Genomic DNA, 23,530 nt, shown 5'->3' with positions numbered 1-23,530 from the left:
TGAAAGGATGAAATCAGATTATACAGAGTCCTGACAGAAAGCCCACGTGAAATAAACATGGACGAAAAAGTACTGCCCCTCTCCGGAAATACATTTCTATTGCCAGTATCTTTTATACTTTCAAGTTACATCACAAATCACAGTTATTTCATCACATCTTGAAAAATATTTATAAAATTCTGCTCAAACTCTGAGAAGCTGCATGCTGTTAAAAAATATTTAAAAACAAGAAAAGAAGAAAAGGGAAAGAGGGCCTTGAGTCCAGCGATGCGGGTGGAGCCCAGCTTTGCCCCTCGTCAGCTGTGTTGGCTGGAGCAGGTTCCTCTACCTTTTGTGAACCTCAGTTTCCTCACCTGTAAAATAATGACCCTAATGCCTAATTAGAAGAACTGTCATGACTACTAAAGGAGACATGGTAAAACACATCATTTTAACTTCCTTTATTTACCAATTACCAGACACTATGTTAAGCCTCGTTATATAAACTGTATAACACAAAATTAGATCAGAGCTCATTTTTTATTTTAATCTTCTTCAAAACGTATCTAAAACATAAGTCATACCAAAAATTTGCCAGGTGGCAGGAGTGATACTCTCCACGTATCTTTTCCTACAGGAATTACAAGTTTCTCCTTTAACTTCTTTCACTGAATAACCGAATTATTATTACATATTACATGTCATTTTTGCAATTCAATATGATCATTCAAGAAAAACTAACTGCAGATCTTTTATATACTAGACACTCTTCGAGACCCTTAGGGATATAGCAATAAGCAAAATACGCAAAACTCCCTGCCCTCATGGAACTCAGAGTAATTGGCCAAAGGCCACCACACTGGGAGGTAAATGTATTAGTCACATCCCAAATATAGCATCCAACAACCTAGAACTTGTTCTGTTCAGTACAACAACTAACTAGTTGTGGTCACAACAAAGAAAATCCAACAGGGACAAGAACTCAGAAGGTGGAACTAAGTTCCAAATTGTCAGCCTTTCTATTTTGGAACAGAACAACCATTCTCATCAGACAGGATGACCTTGCCCTGCCTGCCTGCTTTCTCGGTGAGGTCAAACCTACATCCAAAATAATTCCAAACCAAAAGCTGAGAATTATTTTTATTACTCTTAAAGGAAAGCATTTAATTTTACCACAGATAATATTCAGTCTAAAAAAGATTTTTGAATCACTTCTTTAGTAGGTTTTTGATATTAGAAGCTGCTTATACTTGCAAAAGAAATACATGTAATTTTTAGCATATAACTTAAAATAAACTTATAGTCTACCAACAGAAAAATATAAACACTCTCAGGGATTAAACGCATGTTCATTAAATCAGTAATCATCTTAAACCTAAATATCCTTGCACGGCCGGGGAGACATATAATTTTCATCTGGCCAAAGATTCCTAATTTGTTTTCAATCTAATAGATCATAGTTGTTCTACTATATACTTTATAGAAACCACTTGGGTTGCATTATAATATACGCTCTAGAATAAAAGTACCGTCGTACTATCTATGTAGAACTATAACATAAAATATGCTTAATTTACAATGATGGAGCCAGACCCCACTAGGAAAACCTGGTGATATTAACCATGAAATTTGGTTTAAGAGAGGCCTCTAGTGGTGATGGAAGGTACTAGCTCCCCTTCCCACCCCCCACCCCAACCCCACCCTTGGTAACGTCTTATTCTCATTCATTCTCATATTCTCCCCCCTCCCTCACAAATGTAAAGCCTCAAGCAAAATAGCTAGTATTCGATCACTGAATTACTCAATTAAGTCCAAGAAATCAACTAAAAAGATGTACATAGGGCTTCCCTGGTGGCGCAGTGGTTGAGAATCTGCCTGCCAATGCAGAGGACACGGGTTCGAGCCCTGGTCTGGGAGGATCTCACATGCCGCGGAGCGACTGGGCCCGTGAGCCACAATTGCTGAGCCTGTGCGTCTGGAGCCTGTGCTCCGCGACAAGAGAGGCCGCGATAATGAGAGGCCCGCGCACTGCGATGAAGAGTGGTCCCCACTTGCCACAACTAGAGAAAGCCCTCGCACAGAAATGAAGACCCAACACAGCCATAAATAAATAAATTTAAAAAACTTAAAAAAAAAATGTTGTGGAGAACTCTGTCTCTCTAATCTGCTCTGCTCCTTTAAAAAAAAAAAAAAAAAAAAGATGTACATAACTGGTAGTACTGCACCGTTGTGGATTCTCCGAGGGCAAATTCTCCAACTTTCCCATAAAACCAATTTAGAGCCATTCAGTGCAGAGTATAGACCTTAACATTCCCTTGCTCGTGTTAGCCGTCTTAATAAAAATGAAATCTATGGTAGTCTAAACCAACCCTATGACGAGGGAAACAAACTTAAACACAGAATTAAGTAAGAATTAAAGTCATAAAATATAAGACATACATTTTATGTTTATCTTCAGTGGTACTATGGATCTTCTAAACATGTTTTGCACTATCCACAGTTACGCTAATTCACGCCAGGTGCAAATACAAAGACTAAGCAAACTTGGTTCTTTATATATAAATTACTCACATCCAGGGGACCAACATTTAACTCCCTCCCAGTTTCACTCCTACAATATCCCTTTCCTTTTTTTTTTTTTTTTAATTATTTATTTATTTATGGCTGCGTTGGGTCTTCGTTTCTGTGCGAGGGCTATCCCCCGTTGCGGCAAGTGGGGACCACTCTTCATCGCGGTGCGCGGGCCTCTCACCATCGCGGCCTCTCTTGTTGTGGAGCACAGGCTCCAGACACGCAGGCTCAGTAGTTGTGGCTCACGGGCCCAGCCGCTCCGCGGCATGCGGGATCCTCCCAGACCAGGGCCCGAACCCGCGTCCCCCGCATCGGCAGGCAGACTCCCAACCACTGCGCCACCAGGGAAGCCCCCCTTTCCTTTTTTATGGAAGGACCCTCTGCTCCCAAAACCTCTCCACACCCACCCCTCCCTGCCAGCCTTCCTACTGCCTTACCTTAATGAAGGGTCCCAGTGAAGTCTTTCGAAGTAAGAATGGAAACAATTAGGGTGAAAGGGTAGGAGGAAAGGATGGTAAATCTAGGGACCCTGAGCCCTCCCTCCTAACTATGGTCCCTCCCTTGTGCCCCAGCTGAATTACTTCTAGATTCTGTCTCACATTGTAGTAACACTGAGGCCCTGCCCTGCTCCTATGATAGCCTAATCCCCAAATACTCTGAGACTACAATTGCCTCAATATGTAGCCTAGGAACAACCATTTGTATCTATGGGCACATCATCATCTTTTGCTACGTAATTTAGGTTTAAAAGAGAAAGGAGGGGGGAAAGCAAAAGAGAGAGAGGTGGAGAGAAGAGTGGAAGGGGTAGAGAAGAAGATTCTTTTTATATCAGGTCCTAACTTTGTTAAAAAAAATTTTTTTTTTAATTAAAAAAAAACACCTCCCAAGTAGATTATACTCAAAAAATTAGATTATCCTTGGGGGTGAGGGGAAGGCTTTGAGACACTTTCTTGTACCACAGTGCGTTTGAACAGAGAAAACTCCTGATCAGAAGCAGTGCCTAAGAGCTGTACTGGATGCAGAAGTCACAGGTCACTCCTGGGACCAGCAGAAAGGCCAAAGGGAACAGGCCCAGACTGACCTCTTCCGGCTCTAAATTCCATGACCATGACCCACCTGCAATGCAGACAAGGAAATGAGAAGAGAAAGCTTCTGGAAGAGCCCAAATTGATATCATAAGGTTTGAAGAGTGAAGCATGTGTTCTCAATTCATGAGAAAACTTTACAGGCCTTCCCTGGCCAATGTACATGTCTCGGTTACAAAGTTTGGTCATCTGGATCCCATGCACAGCTGCTGATAATGTGACAGCAAAAAATAGAATAAAAGAAAATTTAAATTTAAAAATGCCTAAAACCATAAAAATTAAGCACAAAAACATATCAATGAAATAAATAGCTAAATACCTCAATAAATGTAAATGTCAATATAGTATGACATCCAAGTTAAATTGGACTAAGTTTTTGTTTTGTTTTCGTTTTCAGTTTTAATATTTTTTTAATTGAAGTATAGTTGATTTACAATGTTGTGTTAATTTCTGCTGTACAGCAAAGTGATTCAGTTATACATATATATATACATTCTTTTTTTATATTCTTTTCCATTATGGTTTATTACAGGGTATTGAATATAGTTCCCTGTGCTATACAGTACGACCTTGTTGTTTATCCATTCTATATATACTAGCTTGCATCTGCTAACCCCAAACTCCCACTCCATCCCTCCCCCACTCCCTCCCCCTTGGCAACCACCAGGCTGTTCTCTATTGGACTAAGTTATTTTTAAAAGATGAAATTATATACATTATATTTTCCTTGAGAAAATATAAGTGAAAAGGCTTTAGAAATTTTGACATCCAAAAGGTTAAGAAGTTTTAAAAATGGCTACACAGAATAGTTTTCATCTATGTAGAAAAATTAATTACCGTAAGGACTCATTTCTCAGGAACTACAGACGGCTGATGTTTACTGTAGTCAATTTCACTTTGATTTTTAGAATAGATATATTGGTCCTATTTTAATAGAATCCAAATGAGTAATTTCTGTACACCATCAGGAAAAAAATTTATTAAAAAAATAAGACACAAGGTCAAACTAAAACTTAAGACTTAAAAAAATGTTTCAACTTAGAATAAATTTGTGGATTTATTCATAGAGCAATACTCTAGGGTCACTTTCGAACTTTCGTATAAAGCATGAAGAGTAAGAAAAGGCACCAAATTCAAAACATTTCAATATTACAACCGTTTTCACAGCATATTGTCAAACTTTCTCTTGCTGATATTCCTAATAATTTTTCAACAAATTTTTATCGAACACCAAGCCTCCAGCTAGGCATTGTTTCAGGGACTAAGAATTCAACAGATAAAATCCCTGCCCTCACAATATTTACCTTCTAATGCGGGAAGATCAACAATACAAAAATTACATAATATGTTAGATCGTGTTCACCTTTTTAGAGAAAAAGAAAGAAGAGGTGACAAGGAGTCTTGGCAGGAAGGATGGGACTCAGTATTTATTATATAAGCTGGTCAGGGGAAGCCTTCAGGAGAAAATGATATTTGAGTGGTGACCTAACAGAATCACTTGGTTGAGAGTCAGCCAGGAGCACTTCCTGAAGGCTGGATGGGCAGAGGCGTGTGCAATGTGGTGAGATCAGGGGAATGCCTGTAGACCTTGGTTAGAAATTTGACATTTCCACTGAGTTGAATGGGAAGCCACTGAGGCCTTTTGAGACTAGAAGGGGTATTATATGACTCATGTTTCAAAGGATCACCTCTGCCTATGGCAAGGATAGGACAGAAGCAGAGACAGTGGTTAGGAGGCTACGGCCAAAACCCAGGTGAGAAAGGCTAGTGGTTTGGACCAGGATCAAGGGTAATAGCAGTAGAAGTGGTGGTCAAATTTTGGACATATTGTGTAGACACAGCCAGGAGGATCTGCTTTGGAAATGAATGTGGGAAAGCAGAGCAGGAGAGAGAGAGAAATCAAAGACGCCAGGATGTAAAGGCAAACCCTTACTTATTTCAATAATTAGCATAATTTAATCTTCAATTAAAGTGTAAGAATGTCAAAATTAGGTGTCAATTTTCTCTTCTCTATCACCCACGCCTTGTAAATGGTCGTTTCTTTCTTTTTTGCAGTGTTGAATGTAGCGCTCTAAGTTGAATGACAATATGATTCTTGAAATCTCGAGTTTCCTTCAAAGCCTGCCATTCTCTTGCCAAAATCAAGTTTTGTTTTGTTTTTTGTGGGCAGCTTCTCTGAATTTCCACTCATTAAAAAAGAATCTTCATCTCAGCCTGGACAGCAGCTCAAGGACTGTGCCTGGCCACTGCTTTGTTAGCCTGCAGTTCACTTCTAAATGCATTTTTTTTTAAATTTATTTTATTTATTTACTTTTTGGCTGTGTTGGGTCTTCGTTGCTGGGCGCGGGCTTTCTCTAGTTGCGGTGAGCAGGGGCTACTCTTCGTTGCGGTGCGCGGGCTTCTCATTGCGGTGGCTTCTCTTGTTGCGGAGCACGGGCTCTAGGCGCGTGGGCTTCAGTAGTTGTGGCTCGCAGGCTCTAGAGCACAGGCTCAGTAGTTGTGGCGCACGGGCTTAGTTGCACCGCGGCATGTGAGATCTTCCCAGACCAGGGTTTGAACCCATGTCCCCTGCATTGACAGGTGGATTCTTAACCACTGCGCCACCAAGGAAGCCCCTAAATGCCTTTTGAATGTGGTCTGTATCTCAGCAGGAAAGACAGTTCAAACCCACAACACTTAACCACTGTTCTGACTCCTGGGAAGTCTTGGGAAGAGCAGCTCTACAGCTCTTGGGATGAGAGGTCCTGCTTCTTATCAGTGTGACAGCTGAGCTTTGTTAGGACAGCCCTGAATAACAATAGAAACTCCCCCCTGGCCAGAGCTCACCAAGGCTCTCCCTGAGTCTACAGAAAGGTCCATTACAGTACAAATTCAAGAAACGAATCAATGGGAACACAATGCTTTTTTTTGTTATTTCATTCTTTTCTTTTTTTTACTTTCTGCTGAAGGATAACATACACAAAAAAGCACACAAAATGAGTGTTCTGCTCAGTTTTCAAAACCTGAACCTGTATAACCAGCACTCAGAGCAAGAAACTGTTACCAGCATCCCATACCTTTCAGGCCCCCTTCCAATTTATTAACCACCACATGACAATCACTCACCTGACTCCTAACACCATAGATGGGTTTTGTCTATCTGTGCACGTTATATAAATAGAATCATACAGTTATGTACTCGTTCTGGCCTAGCTTTTTTAAGTCACATTGTTTGTGAGGTGAATACACAGTGTTCCATTCAATTTGTAAGTCATTTATTTTCATTGCTGAAAATATCCTATTATAATGTTTCATCCTCTGGCTGGTGTACATGTAGGTAGTTCACAGTGTGAGGCTATTAGAAATAGTGCTTCTGTGAACATTCTTGAACTTATCTTTTATACATTTCTGTTGGGTATATACACAGGAGTGGATTGCTGGGTCATAGGATTCAGCCAGATAATGCCAAACAATTTTTTTAAATGGTTGTACCAATTTATATTCCCAATAGTAGTATATGAGAGATGGATTGTTCCATATCCTTGGCAACACTTGGTTCTGAGGGATATTTTTCATTTTAGCCGGAATGCTGTGTCTTTAGTGGTATCTCATTGTGGGTTTTTTTTTTTTTTTTTTTTTGCATGTCCTGATGTCTAAAGAACTTGAATAATTTGCCATATGTTTATCAGCCATTTGGATATATTTTTTCATGAAGTGCCTTTTCAGGACTTTTGCCCATATTTCTATTGGATGTCTGTTTTTTCCTTTTGATTGTAACAGTACTTTATATTTCTGAATACAAATTTCCATGAGTTTCTCCAAATGTGTTGATTTACTCTCTTACTGAGGCCTTTTGTTGAGTAAATTCTTAATTTTAATGAAGTCCAGTTTTATCAGCCTTTTTTTAATGTTAACATTTCTGAGTTTTTGTTTTGTTTTTTCTAATTAAGAAATCTTTGACTGCACAGGATCATAAAGATATTCACCTATTCTCCTAAGAGCTTTTTCATGTTCTCTCTCACAATTAGATCTGCAATCCTCCTGGAACTGACATGTGTTTTACGGGTTAACATTATTTTCTGTGGTACCCAACTAAAACAGCATCATTTACGGAAAAGTCCATCTTGTCGTCTCTGAATTGCAAAGTCACCTTTGTCCTGAATCAAATGACCAACAGATATATTTCTGTACTTTCTATTCTGCTCCATTGGTCTATATGTCCATCTTTATACCAATACAATGTTCTAATTCCTACAGCCCTGTGACACATCTTGCCTATAACACATTTGATAATTAAGTCCTCTAGCTTTATTCATCTTCAAGATTGTAAGGCCAAGAAGAGCCAAGGCAATCAATTAACATGGTATGTGCTTCTATTTGTTTGGATCTTCTTTAATTTCTCTAAATATTTTGTTATTTTTCTGCATAAAGTTTTCCCACACACATCACTCCATTTCTTCCTAGGTGTTTGATTTTTTTGATGCTTTTTAAAATATTATCAATTTCTGAATTAATAATATTTCAAATTAATTTCAAATATTTTTTCCATTATTATCAATTTCAATTATTATCAATTTCTGTGGCTGGTATATAAAAATACATTTGATTATTGTATATTGACCTTGTTTCCAGGGGCCTTGGTAAACTCATTTAATTCTAATAATCTGCCTGTAGATTCTACTGATCTTTCTTATATGCAAGTCATGCTATCTACGGATAAGTTTTATTTCTTCCTTTTCAATCCATATGATTGTCATGTCTCTTGCCTTTAAGTATGAGCATCCTGGGGACTTCCCCAGTGGTCCAGTGGTTAAGACTCCACACTTCCAAGGCAGGGGGCGCGGGTTCCATCCCTGGTTGGGGAACTAAGATCCCACATGCCACTCAGCGCGGCCCAAAAAATTAAAAAAAAAAAAAAAAGTATAAGCATCCTGTTGCAGTCCTGATCTCAAGGGGAAAACTGTCAAAATTTCACTGGGAAATATTTTAGCCACAGGCTTTCTGTAGCTACTCAGCACTACAAGATAACCTATTCTTTATCAGATTAAATCTTGTTTATAAAACAAGATAAAGGTACTCTTTATCAAGTTAATAGAATTCCCTTTCATTTCTAGGTTGCTAAGAAGTTTTAACCATGAATGGATATTGACTTTTAACAAACGTTTTTATTAAAATAATAGGATAATAAGATTGCTTTTGCCATTTTCTGTTCAAGTAGGGAATTGTAGCAACCCCTTTGTGAATGTTTGTGATCATCGAACACCCCTTGCATATTTGGAATAAACCCTCATGTTGGCCTTTTCATATTGCTGGGTTTGACTTTCCAATATTTTGTTTCTGATTCTCCCATCTTTGTTCATAAGAAAAATGTGTCTATAATTTTGCTTTATGTACAATCCTAAACAGGTATGATATGAAGATTATGCTGGCCATATAAAAAGAATTTAGAAGTTTTCCCTCTGGTTCTACTGTCTGTGAAAGTTTGCTTAAAAATTGTGTTTTAGGGCTTCCCTGGTGGCACAGTGGTTAAGAATCCGCCTGCCAACGCAGGGGACACGGGTTCAAGCCCTGGTCCAGGAAGATTCCACATGCCGCGGAACAACTAAGCCCGTGCACCACAACTACTGAGCCTGCGCTCTAGAGCCCACGAGCCACAACTACTAAGCCCATGCGCCACAACTACTGAAGCCCACGCGCTCTAGAGCCTGTGCTCCGCAACAAGAGAAGCCACCGCAATGAGAAGCCTGCACACCGCAACGAAGAGTAGCCCCCACTCGCTGCAACTAGAGAAAAGCCCACACACACCAACAAAGACCCAACACAGCCAAAAATAAATAAATAAATTTATATTAAAAAAAATTGTGTTTTATAACATTGTAAATCAACTATACTTCAATTAAAAAACAAAAATAAAGAAAACCGTGTTTAAAGAATTCATTAGTAAAGCCATATGGGCCTAGGGCTTGCCCCATATACGCTTGATAAAAATGGATTAAATTTCTTTGATACCTGACTATTCTGGTTTCCTAATTCCTCTTTTATTAATTTTGAAAAATTTGTATTTTCCCAGGAATTTGTCCATTTCACCCAAAACTTATTTGTAAAATTATTCATAATACCCTCTTATTACCTTTCTAACGTCTGTAGACTCTGCTGTGATTTCCCTTTCTTTAGGAGGATATTTGTCATTTGTGTTTGACCTATTCTTTTCATTAGTCTTGTTAAAGATTTACCAAATGTATTACTCAAATAGTCTTGTTAAAAAAAAAAATAGTCTTGTTAAAAGTTTATCAAGTATGTTAATCTTTTCAAAGATCTAAAATTTACTTTATTAAATATCTCTATTTTATATTTTCTGTTTCACTGATTTCCACTCTTTATTACTTCATTTCTTTTATTTTTCTCTAGGTTTGATCTTCTTTCTGGAGATGGAAACTCAGATTGTTAATTTTTTTGTTATTATTTTTGTTTCCTAAATAAACGTATTTACAGCTATAAAGTTCCCTCTAAGCATGACTTTAGCTAAATCCTTACACTTTTTTTTTTTAATCCTTACACTTTTGATAGGTAGTATCTTCATAACCATTCAGTTCAGTATCTTCTCTAATTTCTGTTGCAATTTCTTTTACAACCCATGGTTATTTAAACACAAATTATTTGATTTGTAGGAAGTTGGGGCTTTTCTGGTTGTCTTTTTTTTTTTTTTTCCTCAATTTCTAACTGAATTTTACTGTTGTCAGAGAACACTCTCTAAATGATTTCAAACTCTGAAATTTGTTACGGTTATATTTATGTCCCAGCATCTGGTCAATTTTGACAAATGTTCTATATTCAAATGAAAAGAATGATTCCTTGAATAGTTGGGTGTACAATCAGCACAAGTTTACTAACTCTTCAGATGTTGTCTCCTTGCTTGATCAGTCTTTAAGAGGGGTGTCAAAGTCTCCCACTCTGATTGTGGATATGTCTATCTCCTTTAAGTTTTGTGTTTTGCTTGTTTTCCTTTATGCATTTTGAAGATATGCTATTAAGGATTTAAGATTGTGACATCTTCATGATAGACTAATCCCTTTAGCATTATGAAATATTCCTCTTTATTTCTAGTAATGCTCCTTGCCTTAAAGCTGTATTTGAAATTATTGATAGTATAACTATACCAACTTTATTTTTCCACCCCTTTCTAACTTTTCTGTGTCCTTATATTTAAAGTATGTCTCTTTTAATCTGCATGTTTGTCAGTATCATTTTTTTAATGAAGTCTGACAATCTTAGGCTTTTACTAGGATTATTTAATTAATCTGTATTCAATCTAATTACATAAATACCTGGGTTTTTATCTGTCATCTCACTATCTGTTTTCTATTGACACATCTGTTTTTTGTACATATTTTTCTTTCTTTCTTTTGGTCTAACCAAATATTTCTATTAATCTATAGTTCCCTTTTTAACTTGCTAGATACATACTTTCACTATTATTTCAGTTGTCACTCTAGAGATTACAACATGCATCCTTGACTTATTATAATCTAATACAAACTTTACACTAACAATCCTAGAACAACAGAATGTTTTAACTCCATGTAAGCCCATCCTGACTTTCTTCTAGGATCATCTTCCCCTCTGTCTAAAGAATTCCCTTGTAGTATTTCTTTTGGTGAAAATACACTGGTGGTAAATTCTCTCAATTTCTATTTGCCTAAAGTATTTACTTCACTTTAATTTTAAAAGGATGTTTTCTCTGGGTATAGAATTCTAGGTTGGCATCTCCAGCAATTTAAGATGCCATTCCATTGTGTACGTAGGTGTGGTTTTCTTTGAATATATCCTTCTTAGAGGTCCACAAAGCATTTTGAACATATGAGTTCGTTCTGAAAATTTCATGAGAAATATTTTTAGATATTGTTTCTGACCAATTCATTCTTTCTCCTCCTTCTATATTCAAATTGTATACAGGACAGATCCTTTGACCAGATCCCAAATGTTTTTCATGCTCTTTTCTGTTTTAGTCTATTTTTTTCTTCCCTGTGCTTCAGATTGGACATATTAACTTGCCTTCTAGTTCATTAAATTGTATCATCTACTAAGGCTAATATGTTTTTAAAAACATCCACTGAGTTCTTATTGTCAAAAAAATTTTTGCTTCCACAGTGTTTGATACATGCGTGCACACACACACACACACACACACACTCCAATTCTCTAGAATAATTCTCCACCTTCTTACCGCTCTTGTCCCTTTTTTCTCTATGTTCCTAAACATAATAATCTTAAAGTCCTTGTCTGCTAACTCCGGTATCTGGATCACCTGAGTTTCTGCTTTCACTGGTTTGTTTTCTCCTGGTTTTTGGTCATATGGTCCTGTCCCTTTATATACTTAGTAATTTTTTTTACTGAATGCTGATCGATAAGAGGTTCCACATGATGAGAGGATGCCTCCTTGCTCTGCTGGGCAGATAGAGCAGAAGGTAAATTACATTAATTCAATAAGGAACTGAGAGAGGCAGAGGCTGCATGTGGGTTTGGGAAGATGTAATCTATTTCTGATTTGCCTCTAATGAAAGACCTGACTCCACAGCTCTCAACTGAGAGTATGATTGGGCTTTGTCACTTCAGCCTCAAGTGATGGCTTGGCTTTTCAGATCTGTTCTGCTTAGCTCCCATCATACACAGCTTTAGAATTTGGCAAATATTGATGTTTTGAGAGAGAGAGACCAACTGTGTGTTTAAGACCCTTCAAGTTTCCAATTCTGTGCTTCCAGCCCCATGAAACAAGGGTTCTATACACCTGGATTCTCAGTTTCTAGTGGAGACTCACTGGTGTCCCCAAGTGAAGAGCAGCTGCAGGTAAGTGTCAATTTACCACTCATTTCAGGCCTTTCCACTCTCATCACTGGTGTTCTTAAGCCACTCCACCCCTGCCCACACCCCCAGGCCCCAGGGTAGGTCTCTGTCTCCTAAGCACCTCAAAACTCGAGAATTTCTTTTCTACTTTCCAGTGGCTTCCAGCTAGCTTAGGTCTTTAATATTGGGTACAGAACTGAGTAGATAAACTGACTACGGGTTTTAGGCCCACTCAGGTCTCCAATTTTGTAGCTCCCCTGAGCAACGATCAAAAACCCTGCTGCTTGGATGGACATGGATGGTATTATGCTTAGTGAAATAAATCAGATAGAGAAAGATAAATACTGTATGGTATCACTTACATGTGGAATCTAAAAAATACAACAAACTAGTGAATATAACAAAAAAGAAACAGATTCACAGATATAGAGAACAAACTAGTGGTTACCAGTGGGGAGAGGGAAGGAGGGAAGGGCAAGATAGGGGTGAAGGATTAAGAAGTACAAACTACTATGTATAAAATAAATAAGCTACAAGGATATATTGTACAGCACAGGGAATATAGCCAATATTTTATAACTTTAAATGGTATATGAACAATAAAAATTTTGAATCACTGTGTTGTATACCTGCAACTAATATAATATTGTAAATCAACTATACCTCAATAAAAAAATAATTGGAAGAAGAACCACTGCTGCTCTCTCTGTCCCCAAGGAACTGTTCAGGCTTATAACTTTCAAACAATGCTTCAAAGCTTAAGCAAAAGTATGACTATGTTCCACAGTCCTTTTACTATGCACAGTATGCTAATGCATATGTTCAATAAATTATTTTTACCTTTAATAGGCTTTTCATGATTAGGTATTCCAAAAGATGCATTTTGGTGTTGAGTTTAACATGTAATGAATAAAGCTGAAGGATCTAATTTTGTCATCAAGACAAAAATAACCGATAAAACACAGCGCTAACTGAAAGAGATAATAAACATAAATCTTGAATACTATAGAATTCAAGAAGATAAAGAAAAGCTGAATCGTAGTTAAACAAACAAACAAAAAAATCCCATTTTTAATATCAGTGTTTGGCTATAGGGCCCTCTTGCTTAAAATCATCTTCAATTCCTAGAAGATGCCAAGTATCAAAAATGTTCTCTTTTGATACATGAAAAGAAAACCAAAGGTGTACCATGATCAACAATGAAGAGAGGCACAAATATACCCAAAGTAATCAAGAAATGACAAACTGGCTTTCACTGACATAACTGGAGGGTCATCAGCTGGAAAAATAACATGATGAAAGCACCCCAACAGGAAACTAAACTAGTGATGCAAACGAGTCAGAGGTTTGCTGCATCACTTTCTCATTCAGTAGAGGCTTTTGGTCTCCTCTTTCATCTTCTCCAGTCGTACAGAGCCCTAAGGAACAGGGTCTACATTCCAGGATCATACAAAGATGCTACCAGTAGATTTAATAAAGGGTGGGGGCAGGGGGGTGCCCATAGAAACAAACTGATATAAATACAAATAATTTCCCACTTCCTTCTTCCTCTACTTCTCCTCACTTTACTTTCATGGTTACCAACTGCAGTATTATTATATTTGTGTTTTACCATAAGCTGCTACAAATTTTTTTGAATGTATAATGTATATAAGTACGAGTACTTGTCCTGACCATACATCAGTACCCTCCACTGCACCATGACAAAGCATCATATCCTCACGCAAAAGCACAATTCACATTATGAATACAAACCCCAAGTAGGGGAGACACGGTGCAAACAAGAAGCCTGCTCTGGGGCAAACGCTATCAGTCCCAGTTTAACCATAATTTGGAACATCTGGCTATTTGAAAGGAAACGCAATGTCTGACTTGATTTGAAAATGCCTGCAAAAAGCATTATTTCATGCAGTTATACATAGTTCAACCTAAAACACTGCTCCTAATTATGGAAACTATGAACATACGGACTTAGAATATTGTTGAAACCATATGTAACCATCTCAAGTGTTTAGACAGTGTCCAGTAAGTCTACAGAACATTTACTATAACAAATCTTAAATCTTCCTCTAAATTATGAAATGATCTTTACCTAAAACACCCTATGCTATACTTTTACAGCAGCAGTAACTGCAGATTATTTTTATGTAATAACCTAAGAAACAGCCTGTAAAAGCTACAAAAATGCCAAAGCTCTTAAAAATAATAAATGTGTAATACTCTAGGTCTTATGGCTCATTTGCTATAAAAATAGATCAAGAAAAAGTACATGCAATGTTACCTAAACTTTAGTAGATAAGACCATCACATACACAAAAAAGAACTTAACTTTCCTTATGTACCAATTTGGTAATAGATACACTTCAATTTATCTAGACATTAATACGAAAGGTATCAGCTATAGCCAAGTAAATGAGAACTAAACTATATTCTTGAGAGGGGACTATGTGAATCCTATTAATAGTAAGAAAAAGACCAATCTAAACAGGCCAAAGTTCAAGAGACGATTTAGATAGAAAACTGTAAATCAGAGCAGCCAGAATCCCACAACGTAACATGAAACTGTGATTCAGAGTATTTTTTAAAAATAATCCATCTCTATCTCTTTTGGAGAAGGGACAAATGAGAATTCAGCCAAATTATTTAGCTGGCTATATTCAACCTAGCTTATTGAACTCTAACCAATAAGAAGTTTGAAAACACAGGTGATTTCAACATCCCTGATATACTCTCATTTCCACTGGTTCATTATTCACACAAGTCAACAGGAGCTGGCTGCATGAAGGACAGAGAGTTGTAATATTTTAAACAGAGAACTATGGGAGGAAAAAAAAAAACCTGAAGTGATTTGTTTTCTTGAGCATTAAGCTCATACATTTCTTTCAGGGTGTAAATTTTAGTTTTAGTATCAGTGGAAAAGCCTCATGAAGCTCACAATTTTATAACAATTCTTTGCAAAGAGCCAACAAATTTGGCCCCAGATTTTGAGGAAATGACACTATCAACACTATATTCATACCTTGCAAACTGTATCCACATCCCAAGGTATTATAGTCCTCAGATCAATGACCTCACAAGACACTCCAAGCTTCTCTTGAGCCATGGAAGCCACCTCTCGGATCACATGAACCTGAAATAAAAAGGGAAATATGCAGAGGATGACTAAAGAAAAAAAGTTAGTTGAATTCTGACATCTTTAATAGAGATAGTGTTTAAAGTTAGACGAATTGATTTGCAAGGAGAATTTCTTTTAGACATGTTGAACCCCATATTCCAACCAAATAATCAAATATAGATGTCTAGAAAACAGCTGGAAAGAGGTTCTTTGAGAAAAGGAGAGCAGTCATTGCCAGAGATACTGATTCCAAAGATATCAACACACAGAAGGTTAATAGTCACAGGAGTAGGTTGAGTTTCTAGAAAAAGTATACAGAAGGAGAAGTAAAGGGTAAAAATCATGGGACCCTGTACATGACCAACATTTAAGAGGAAAGTAGAGGAAGAGGAGCTGAAGAAGAAGAGGAAGAGGGAGAGAAGGAGGAGGAAGAGAGAGAAGGAGAAGAAGGAGTGGGAGGGAGGGGTAGGGGGAGAAGAAGAAGAGGAAGGGGAAGAAGAAGAAGAAGGAGAAGAAGAAGAAGAAGGAGGAGAAGGAGAAGAAGGAGAAGAAGAAGGAGGAGAAAGAAGGAGGGAGGAGAGGAGGAGGAGGAGGAGGGGGAGGGGGAGGAGGAGGGGAGGGGGAGGGGAGGGGGAGGGGAGGGGGAGGGGGGAGGAGGAGGGGGAGGAGGAGGAGGAGGAGAACAGTTAAAAGAAACAGAAAGAAAATCGGAAGACAATATATCCAGAAGCTAAAGAAAGGTTTCATAGAAGATAGTAGCCAGCCAGTGTCACATACCATAACAATATGAGGTAAGGGTTGGATTTAGCAATTAGAAGATTAGCAATGTTAACAGAAATAGTTTTAACTACTGGGAACAGAACTCATAAGGTAAATGAGTTAAAAAAAAAAAAAAGAACATAAGGAAGTGAAGGAATTAAATACAGGTAGTAGAAAATAGTTGTTTAAGTTTAGTGATAAAAGAAAGGAGGGAGATACACTGTTATTTAAGGGGAAAGTAGGATAGAGCAAAGGTATTTTTTAAATAGAGAAGAGAGACACACTTTTTTATTTTATTTTTTTTAACATCTTTATTGGAGTATAATTGCTTTACAATGTTGTGTTAGTTTCTGCTGTATAACAAAGTGAATCATCTATATGTATACATACCTCCCCATACCTCCTCCCTCTTGCCTCTCCCTCCCACCCTGCCTATCCCACCCCTCTAGGTGGTCACAAAGCACCGAGCTGATCTACCTGCGTGAAGCAGCTGCTTCCCACTAGCTATCTATTTTACCTTTGGTAGGACACACTTTTTTTAATAAGAGGGACATGAAAAGGAGAAACTGAAGACGCAGGAGAGAGGGACCAGCTAATGAATCACAGTCCTGGAGAAGAAATGGAATACATTCTGAAACAGATTTGGAGAAGTAGCTGTGAAAACCAGACACTTCTTGGAAGACAAAAGGGCAAGAGGCAAGGATTGGCAGCAGAAGTGGTAAGTGTGAAGGAAAAGCGAGCTGGGGGAATTAGTGTTGAATACACTCTAACTTCCCTATTAAAAAGAAAGACAAGGACACATGCTGAGCCTTTTTTTTCTTTTTCTTTTTTAAAAAATTTTTATTGGAATGTAGTTGATTTGAGAGTGGGCTTTTTAAAAGGGACTCAAGGAGAGCAGAAAAGTTTTGCAAAAACCACTGTGGGCACCATCATCGGATGTGACTCTCCAGGCAGTATGATTATCTCACTGGAGGTGAGAAACCGCAAAGACTACAGCTCTCCAAGCCAAAAATCAAATGGAGAAGAGTGTAGGAGGTTGTAGGATTGCAAATGATTTTCATTATCTTCTTTATATTATGTGGTATTAAATTTTCTAAAATAAGCAAGTATTTCTTTTACACAGAAAAAAGAAAAACTGACCATTTCTTTAAAAGGAGAGATAGAAGTCTACGGCTAGAGAAAGAGTCCTGAGCTTAAAAGTTTGGAAGCAGAGTGATATGATAATAAGCTCTGGGGAAAACTGAAATAGATCATCAGTTCAATTGAAAAGAGAAAGGTATGGAATAATGAGGCTGGACCACTGGCAGGTCCATGTAGCCAGCAAAGTAATCACGAGAGATGGCAGCAGAGGGGATGAAAAACATCATTAATCATTGGGGAAATGCAAATCAAAACCACAGTGAGCTATTACCTCACACCTGTCAGCATGGCTATCTCCAAAAAGAACACAAATAACAAATGTTGGCAAGGATGTGAAGAAAAGGAACCCTCCTACACTGTTGGTGGGAGTGTAAATAGGTGAAGCCACTGTGGAAAACAGTATGGAGGTTTTGTAAAAGACTAAAAATAGAGCTACCATGTGACCCAGCAATTCCACTACTGGGTATATGTCCAAAAACAGAAACAAAAACACTAACTGGAAAAGGTACACGTGCCCCCAACGTTCATAGCAGCATTATTTACAAGTGCCAAGGTATGGAAGCAAACTTAGTGTCCATCAACCGATGAATGGATAAAGAATACGTGGTATATATATACAATGGACTACCACTCAGCCATAAAAAAGAATGAAATTTTGCCATTTGCAGCAAAATGGATAGACTTGGAGGGCATTATGCAAAGTGAAGTAAGTCAGAAAGAAAAAGACAAATACGGTAGGATATCACTTATATGTGGAATCTAAAAAATACAACAAACCAGTGAATAAAACAACAGAGAAGGAGACTCACAGATACAGAGAACAAACTAGTGGTTACCAGTGGGGAAAGGGAAGGGGAGAGGGGCAATAAAAGGATGGGGGATAAGAAAAGGAGGGGTTATAATGGGATTATATGAAATCATGTGTGTGAAACTTTTGAAAACTGTAAAAGCACTACAGAATGTAAAGAATCTTTCTTTCAGTAAAATAATAATAATGGCAAAAAAAAATAAGATAGTATGTCAAAAGCAGCAACAAGTAGTGCGAATACGTAGTGCATGCTTCAAAAGAACATGTCTTTAATACGTTTTTGTAAACTCTCAACATATTTTTAACGGCTTCACCATATGCATGTAAATTTTAATACGACTGAAAAGGCATCTCACCTTCAGTCAGAAATCAGAACCAGATACAGATGTAGCATCAAACAAGACTTAAATTCGAGATATAAGGAAGACATTTTCAATGCTTCATAGAATCAGAATTTAAAATGAGGGCTTCCAAACACAAGAGGGACGTTACCAGTTGCTATAACGGTTACTGACCTGAGTGCCCCAGGCAACTAGAGTGACATCACTCCCTTCTTGGATGACTTCGGCCTGGGACAGGGGGATGTTGTATGGTTCTATGGGAACCTGTTCCACTGAATACAAAACAAGGAAAAAAATGCAAGGTTAATTATTTTTTCACATGTGACATTTGTGCATAAAAGAATACAAGAACCTCATTGTGGCAAAGCTTTATTGTGTTTATTCTTCCCCCAAATTCCGTAAGTTATTTTTAACAGAAATACCATTTATTATATGACATTACTACACAGATGAAAAACTACCATCAAATCAGCTATCCTGGAACAGAAAAAGGACTTCAGGGAAAAACTAAGAAAATCTTAATAATCTTGGGCATTAGACAATAATAATGTAACAACACTGGTTTATTAATTGTAACAAGTGTACCATACTAACATAGGACGTTAATAAAAGGGGTTCTTATAGTACGATAGTATTTACTATCGAAAAAAATTTGGGTATAATGGACCTGTGCAGTTCAAACATAGACATATGTAAATCTTGTTTTCTTTCCACAAATATAATCATGCTGCACACATTATTTAGAACCCTTCTATAATCTCCTTTTTCCACTTAGCAATATATCTTGGTCATGTTTTCATATCAAAAGTATAGTTTTTTAAATCATATTTGTAAGTAAAAACTATCACGTTTAATGGTGCTGTTATCAGTGATATGGTAGAAAATTTTATTCCTTGTATTTTTGTGTATTTCCAATCCAATGACCTTTCTATAACCAGTGCCAGAGAGAGATGAATAAGCTTTATGTCATGTATATGTTTAAATAAAATAAAATTAATTAAGTAACAAAATGGTAAAACCTATAAAACTACTTTTGTGGGTAAACCTCAACACAGATGACAATTAAGCCAAGAAACCTGACACATAGCTGTTAGAAAACATATAAGGGACTTCCCTAGTGGTCCAGAGGAAACAAGAACAACAACAAAAACAAAAATGTACAGTCTAACCTCAAGAAAACATATAAGCATTAAAAGCATTTTTTTTAAGTTTTTTTGTGTAGCACACAAACTATGTTGAGTCAGATACTTCCAACTATCTAAACCAGGAGTGGGCAAGTCAACTTTTGTAAACGATGTTTTATTGGCACACAACCTCGTCCATTCATTTACATGTTATCTGTGGCTGTTCTTGCCCTTCAACAGCAGAGCTGAGTAGTTGTAAGAGACAGTATAGCCTATAAGCCTAAAATATTTACTATCTGTCCCTTTACAGAAAATGTTTCCCAACCTCAATTCTAAACAGTGCATTCAGAGGTTAATTATAGCCCGTTCACTGATGGCTGAAATCCAGTATTAGATGGATGAATGGATGGACCAATGGATATATGGATGGATGGACAAAGGAACTGACAAATAGGAAGACAGACATGTTCAACTGGAATAACACATTTTACTTAGCAGTTCTCAGCTGCTAAACCAAAGCGGTGGTCAAGAACAATGCTGATAACCTCTGGCAAGCATGCTCCTTGCCATCATCAAGTCTTCTTTCTCCAAGCAGCAAGATCTGCACACTGAAAGACAAGGCTTGAAGCCAGGACACACTCCGCCTTGCTTGTGAGTCAGCGGCCACCATTCAAGAGCCTTGTCTTTCCTGCCTTGTGTTATAAATCAGCTGCCAGCTGGTAATTAGCAAATGCCTGGAACACACCGCTCTAAGGGCTGGCGCACCAACAGAAATGGGTTGGCATCTTGGCCCACCTCCTTTGAAAAACTGCCAGTGAGTGACTAACTGTTTCATTGTATTCAGTAAATTACCCAGAATAATAAGACCTCATCACTTTAATAATTAATTAAGGGACAACATGGCAAACAAAGCTTAGTCCTCCACCAAAAAAAAAAAAAAAAAAAAAGCATGCCAAGAACGAGATTCAAGAAGAGTCTTATATTTAAACGAACCCAAAAAATCACTCCTTAGCTTTGCATAAATTTAATCCTGAGAGGAGGAAAATAAAAGTGCAATTTTATGGATTAAAGACCTAAATGTAAGACTGGAAACCATAAAACTTCCAGAAGAGAACACAGGCCAAACACTTTTTGACATAAATCAGAATATTTTCTTGGATCTGTCTCCTCAGGCAAAAGAAACAAAAGCAAAAATAAACAGATGAGACCTAATTAAATTAAAAGCTTTTGCACAGCAGAGGAAACCACTGACAAAATGAAAAGAAAATTTACTAAATGGAAGAAAATATTTGCAAATAATATGACCAATAAGGGGTTAATATCCAAAATATATAAACAGCTCATACAACTCAATAACAACAAAAAAAACCAACTGATTAAAAAATGGGCAGAAGACCTGAATAGACATTTTTCCAAAGAAGATATACAGATGGGCAACAGGCACATGAAAAGATGCCCAACATTGCTAATCATCAGGGAAATGCAAGTCAGAACCACAATGAGATATCACCACATACCTGTCAGAATGGCTATCGTCAAAAAGAACACAAATAACAAATACTGGCAAAGATGTGGAGAGAAGGGAACCCTTCTACACTGTTGGTGGGAATGTAAACTGGTGCAGCCACTATGGAAAACAGTATGGAGGTTTTGCAAAAGACTAAAAATAGAACTACCATATGACCCAGCAATTCCACTCCTGGGTCTATATCCAAAAAAAACCAAACAAACAAAAACACTAATTTGAAAAGACAGAAAGGATACATGCACCCCAATGTTCATAGCAGCATTATTTATAATTGCCAAGATATGGACGCAACCTAAGAGTCCATCAACAGATGAATGGATAAAAAATACTATGGTATATATATACAACGGAATACTACTCGGCCATAAAAAATAATGAAATTTTGCCATTTGTAGCAACATGGATAGACTTGGAGGGCATTGTGCTAAGTGAAATAAGTCAGACAGAGAAAGGCAAATACTGTAGGATATCACTTATATATGGAATCTAAAAAATACAATAAACTAGTGGATAAAACAAAAAAGAAGCATACTCACCGACAGAGGACAAACTAGTGGTTATCAGTGGGGAGAGGGGCAATACAGGGGAAGGGGAAAAAGGGTTATTATGGGATTATATGAAATCGTGTGTGTGAAACTTTTGAAATGTGTAAAGCACTATAGAATTTAAAATAACTTTCATTCAGTTAAAAAGTATTTTAAATAAAAGTCTATAAATAACAAGTGCTGGTGAGGATGTGGAGAAAAGGGAACCCTTGTACACTGTTGGTGGGAATGTAAATTGGTGCAGCCACTATGGAAAACAGTACAGAGGTTCCTCAAAAAACTAAAAACAGAACTACCATATAATCCAGCAATTCCATTCCTGGGTATATATTCAAAGAAAATGAAAAGACTAATTTGAAAAGATACATGCACCCCAATGTTCAGAGCAGCATTTTAATATATGCATTTATTTAAACTTGGCAAACAGGTCACCTAGGGAGCAAGCTATAATTCCCAGGTACATTTTTGTTTTGTTAACTTAAAAGATATTTATTCCAAGAGCAGGTTATTATCAAATAGTCATTCCTACATCATGTATAATGTTTTATGAAAGAGAGCAGGTAAGAGGAGTTACAGCATGAAACTTCAGGAGCTGAAGGGCCTCTGTGCAGTCATAGTACGGATTCCTGTTTTCACAGCAGTGGGGCTCACTGAGCCACTCCATTTTACCACATGCTGATTACATTCTAATCTTAGCACTAATGAGCATCCCATAGAGAAACCCTTCAGCATCAGAGACGTTGAAAAAAATGTGTGGGTTTAAAGAGAGAGAGCTTTCCAAGGCCAAAATAAAAAAGATGTAACTTTTTGCTCGAAAATCAGACAAGATAGATTTTTAAATATATATTGTAAGTTCCACAGATATGCTTCCTTTGTAATTGCAAATGCACTTATATTCATATTACATATACACCGACAGACTCATGGCATGAATTAGCTCATGCCTGGCCCCTTTTATTTCCCATTCTCTTCCTTTTTTTCCTTCCAATTCTCTTCTAATTTGTTGTATTGCTTACAAGTCATCTTAAACACATTTTGAAAATATGGCAGAGTGTATAAATTAGATATATGTATAATGTGTACTATGTATAATATATACTTATTCATTTAATAGTCATTGTGTACCCAGTATATGCAGACATCATGCAAGAGGCTAGACTATGAAATGAAAAAGGCAGTTCCTGCCCTTAAGAAGCACACACTCAACTGGGAGTTAAAAAGATGGAAAGAGATGATCAGCAAACAAATAAAAACATGATGTAGCAGTGAGGACAACCTGCTCTAGGAAAGACAGAGGGAGGCAACAACCTGACTGTAAGATCGAGGTGTCTTCACCACCAACAAGGGAACAACTGGTAGGGGTCTTAGAGATGAAGAAGTACTTAACACAAGAGAAAATAAAGGAGGTCTTTCATGTAGAAAGAAGAGGTGTGTACAAAGAAATGGGGGTGTGAAATTTGTGTGTGTGTGTGTGTGTGTGTGTGTTTACACATCTATAAACGTGTAAACACAGATTTACATGATGTTTCAGGTCAAGGTGAATACTGAAACCTTTGAATTATATTCCCAAGCCCCTTGAAAGAACTTTCCAATGCCTTCTGATTTAATATACCAGTAACTGGTGTAGAAAGAATCAGCTAGAGAATAACAACTCACTCTTGATGATGTAAGTTTCCCTGTGAGGCACAGTATTACCATTACAGAGATAATAGGGT

The 23,530-nt window shown here is 37.4% G+C and overlaps 2 protein-coding genes across 9 annotated transcripts in view; one reads left to right on the top strand and one right to left on the bottom strand.

Moving 5' to 3' along the window:
* Positions 1-15,464, top strand: part of LOC309634699 (uncharacterized protein) — a 144,273-nt gene extending 128,809 nt beyond the window's left edge. For 6 of the 7 annotated variants that reach the window (XR_014248305.1, XR_014248306.1, XR_014248307.1 and 3 more), the window contains one exon: positions 9,119-15,464. Coding sequence is in view for 2 of the 7 variants with exons in the window: in XM_082405110.1 (XP_082261236.1) it covers positions 9,119-9,220 (102 nt within the window). In the remaining 5 variants the exon portion in view is untranslated. Of the gene's footprint in view, positions 1-7,642 lie in introns of all 7 variants that reach the window. The other variant, XM_082405111.1, reaches the window with a different exon arrangement.
* Positions 1-23,530, bottom strand: part of BCKDHB (branched chain keto acid dehydrogenase E1 subunit beta) — a 235,231-nt gene that overhangs the window by 128,962 nt on the left and 82,739 nt on the right. For both annotated transcript variants that reach the window (XM_082405096.1, XM_082405095.1), the window contains exons 7-8: positions 18,793-18,890; positions 15,475-15,585 (exon numbers count right to left, since the gene is read on the bottom strand). In XM_082405096.1, coding sequence (XP_082261222.1) covers positions 15,475-15,585; positions 18,793-18,890 — 209 coding nt within the window. The remainder of the gene's footprint in view (positions 1-15,474; positions 15,586-18,792; positions 18,891-23,530) is intronic.

Source organism: Balaenoptera borealis, assembly GCF_965194805.1.
Source record: "Balaenoptera borealis genome assembly, chromosome: 9".
NCBI classification, from domain to species: domain Eukaryota; kingdom Metazoa; phylum Chordata; class Mammalia; order Artiodactyla; family Balaenopteridae; genus Balaenoptera; species Balaenoptera borealis.
The sequence above is the reverse complement of the archived record's forward strand: the minus strand, read 5'-3'. Positions and strand labels throughout refer to the sequence as shown.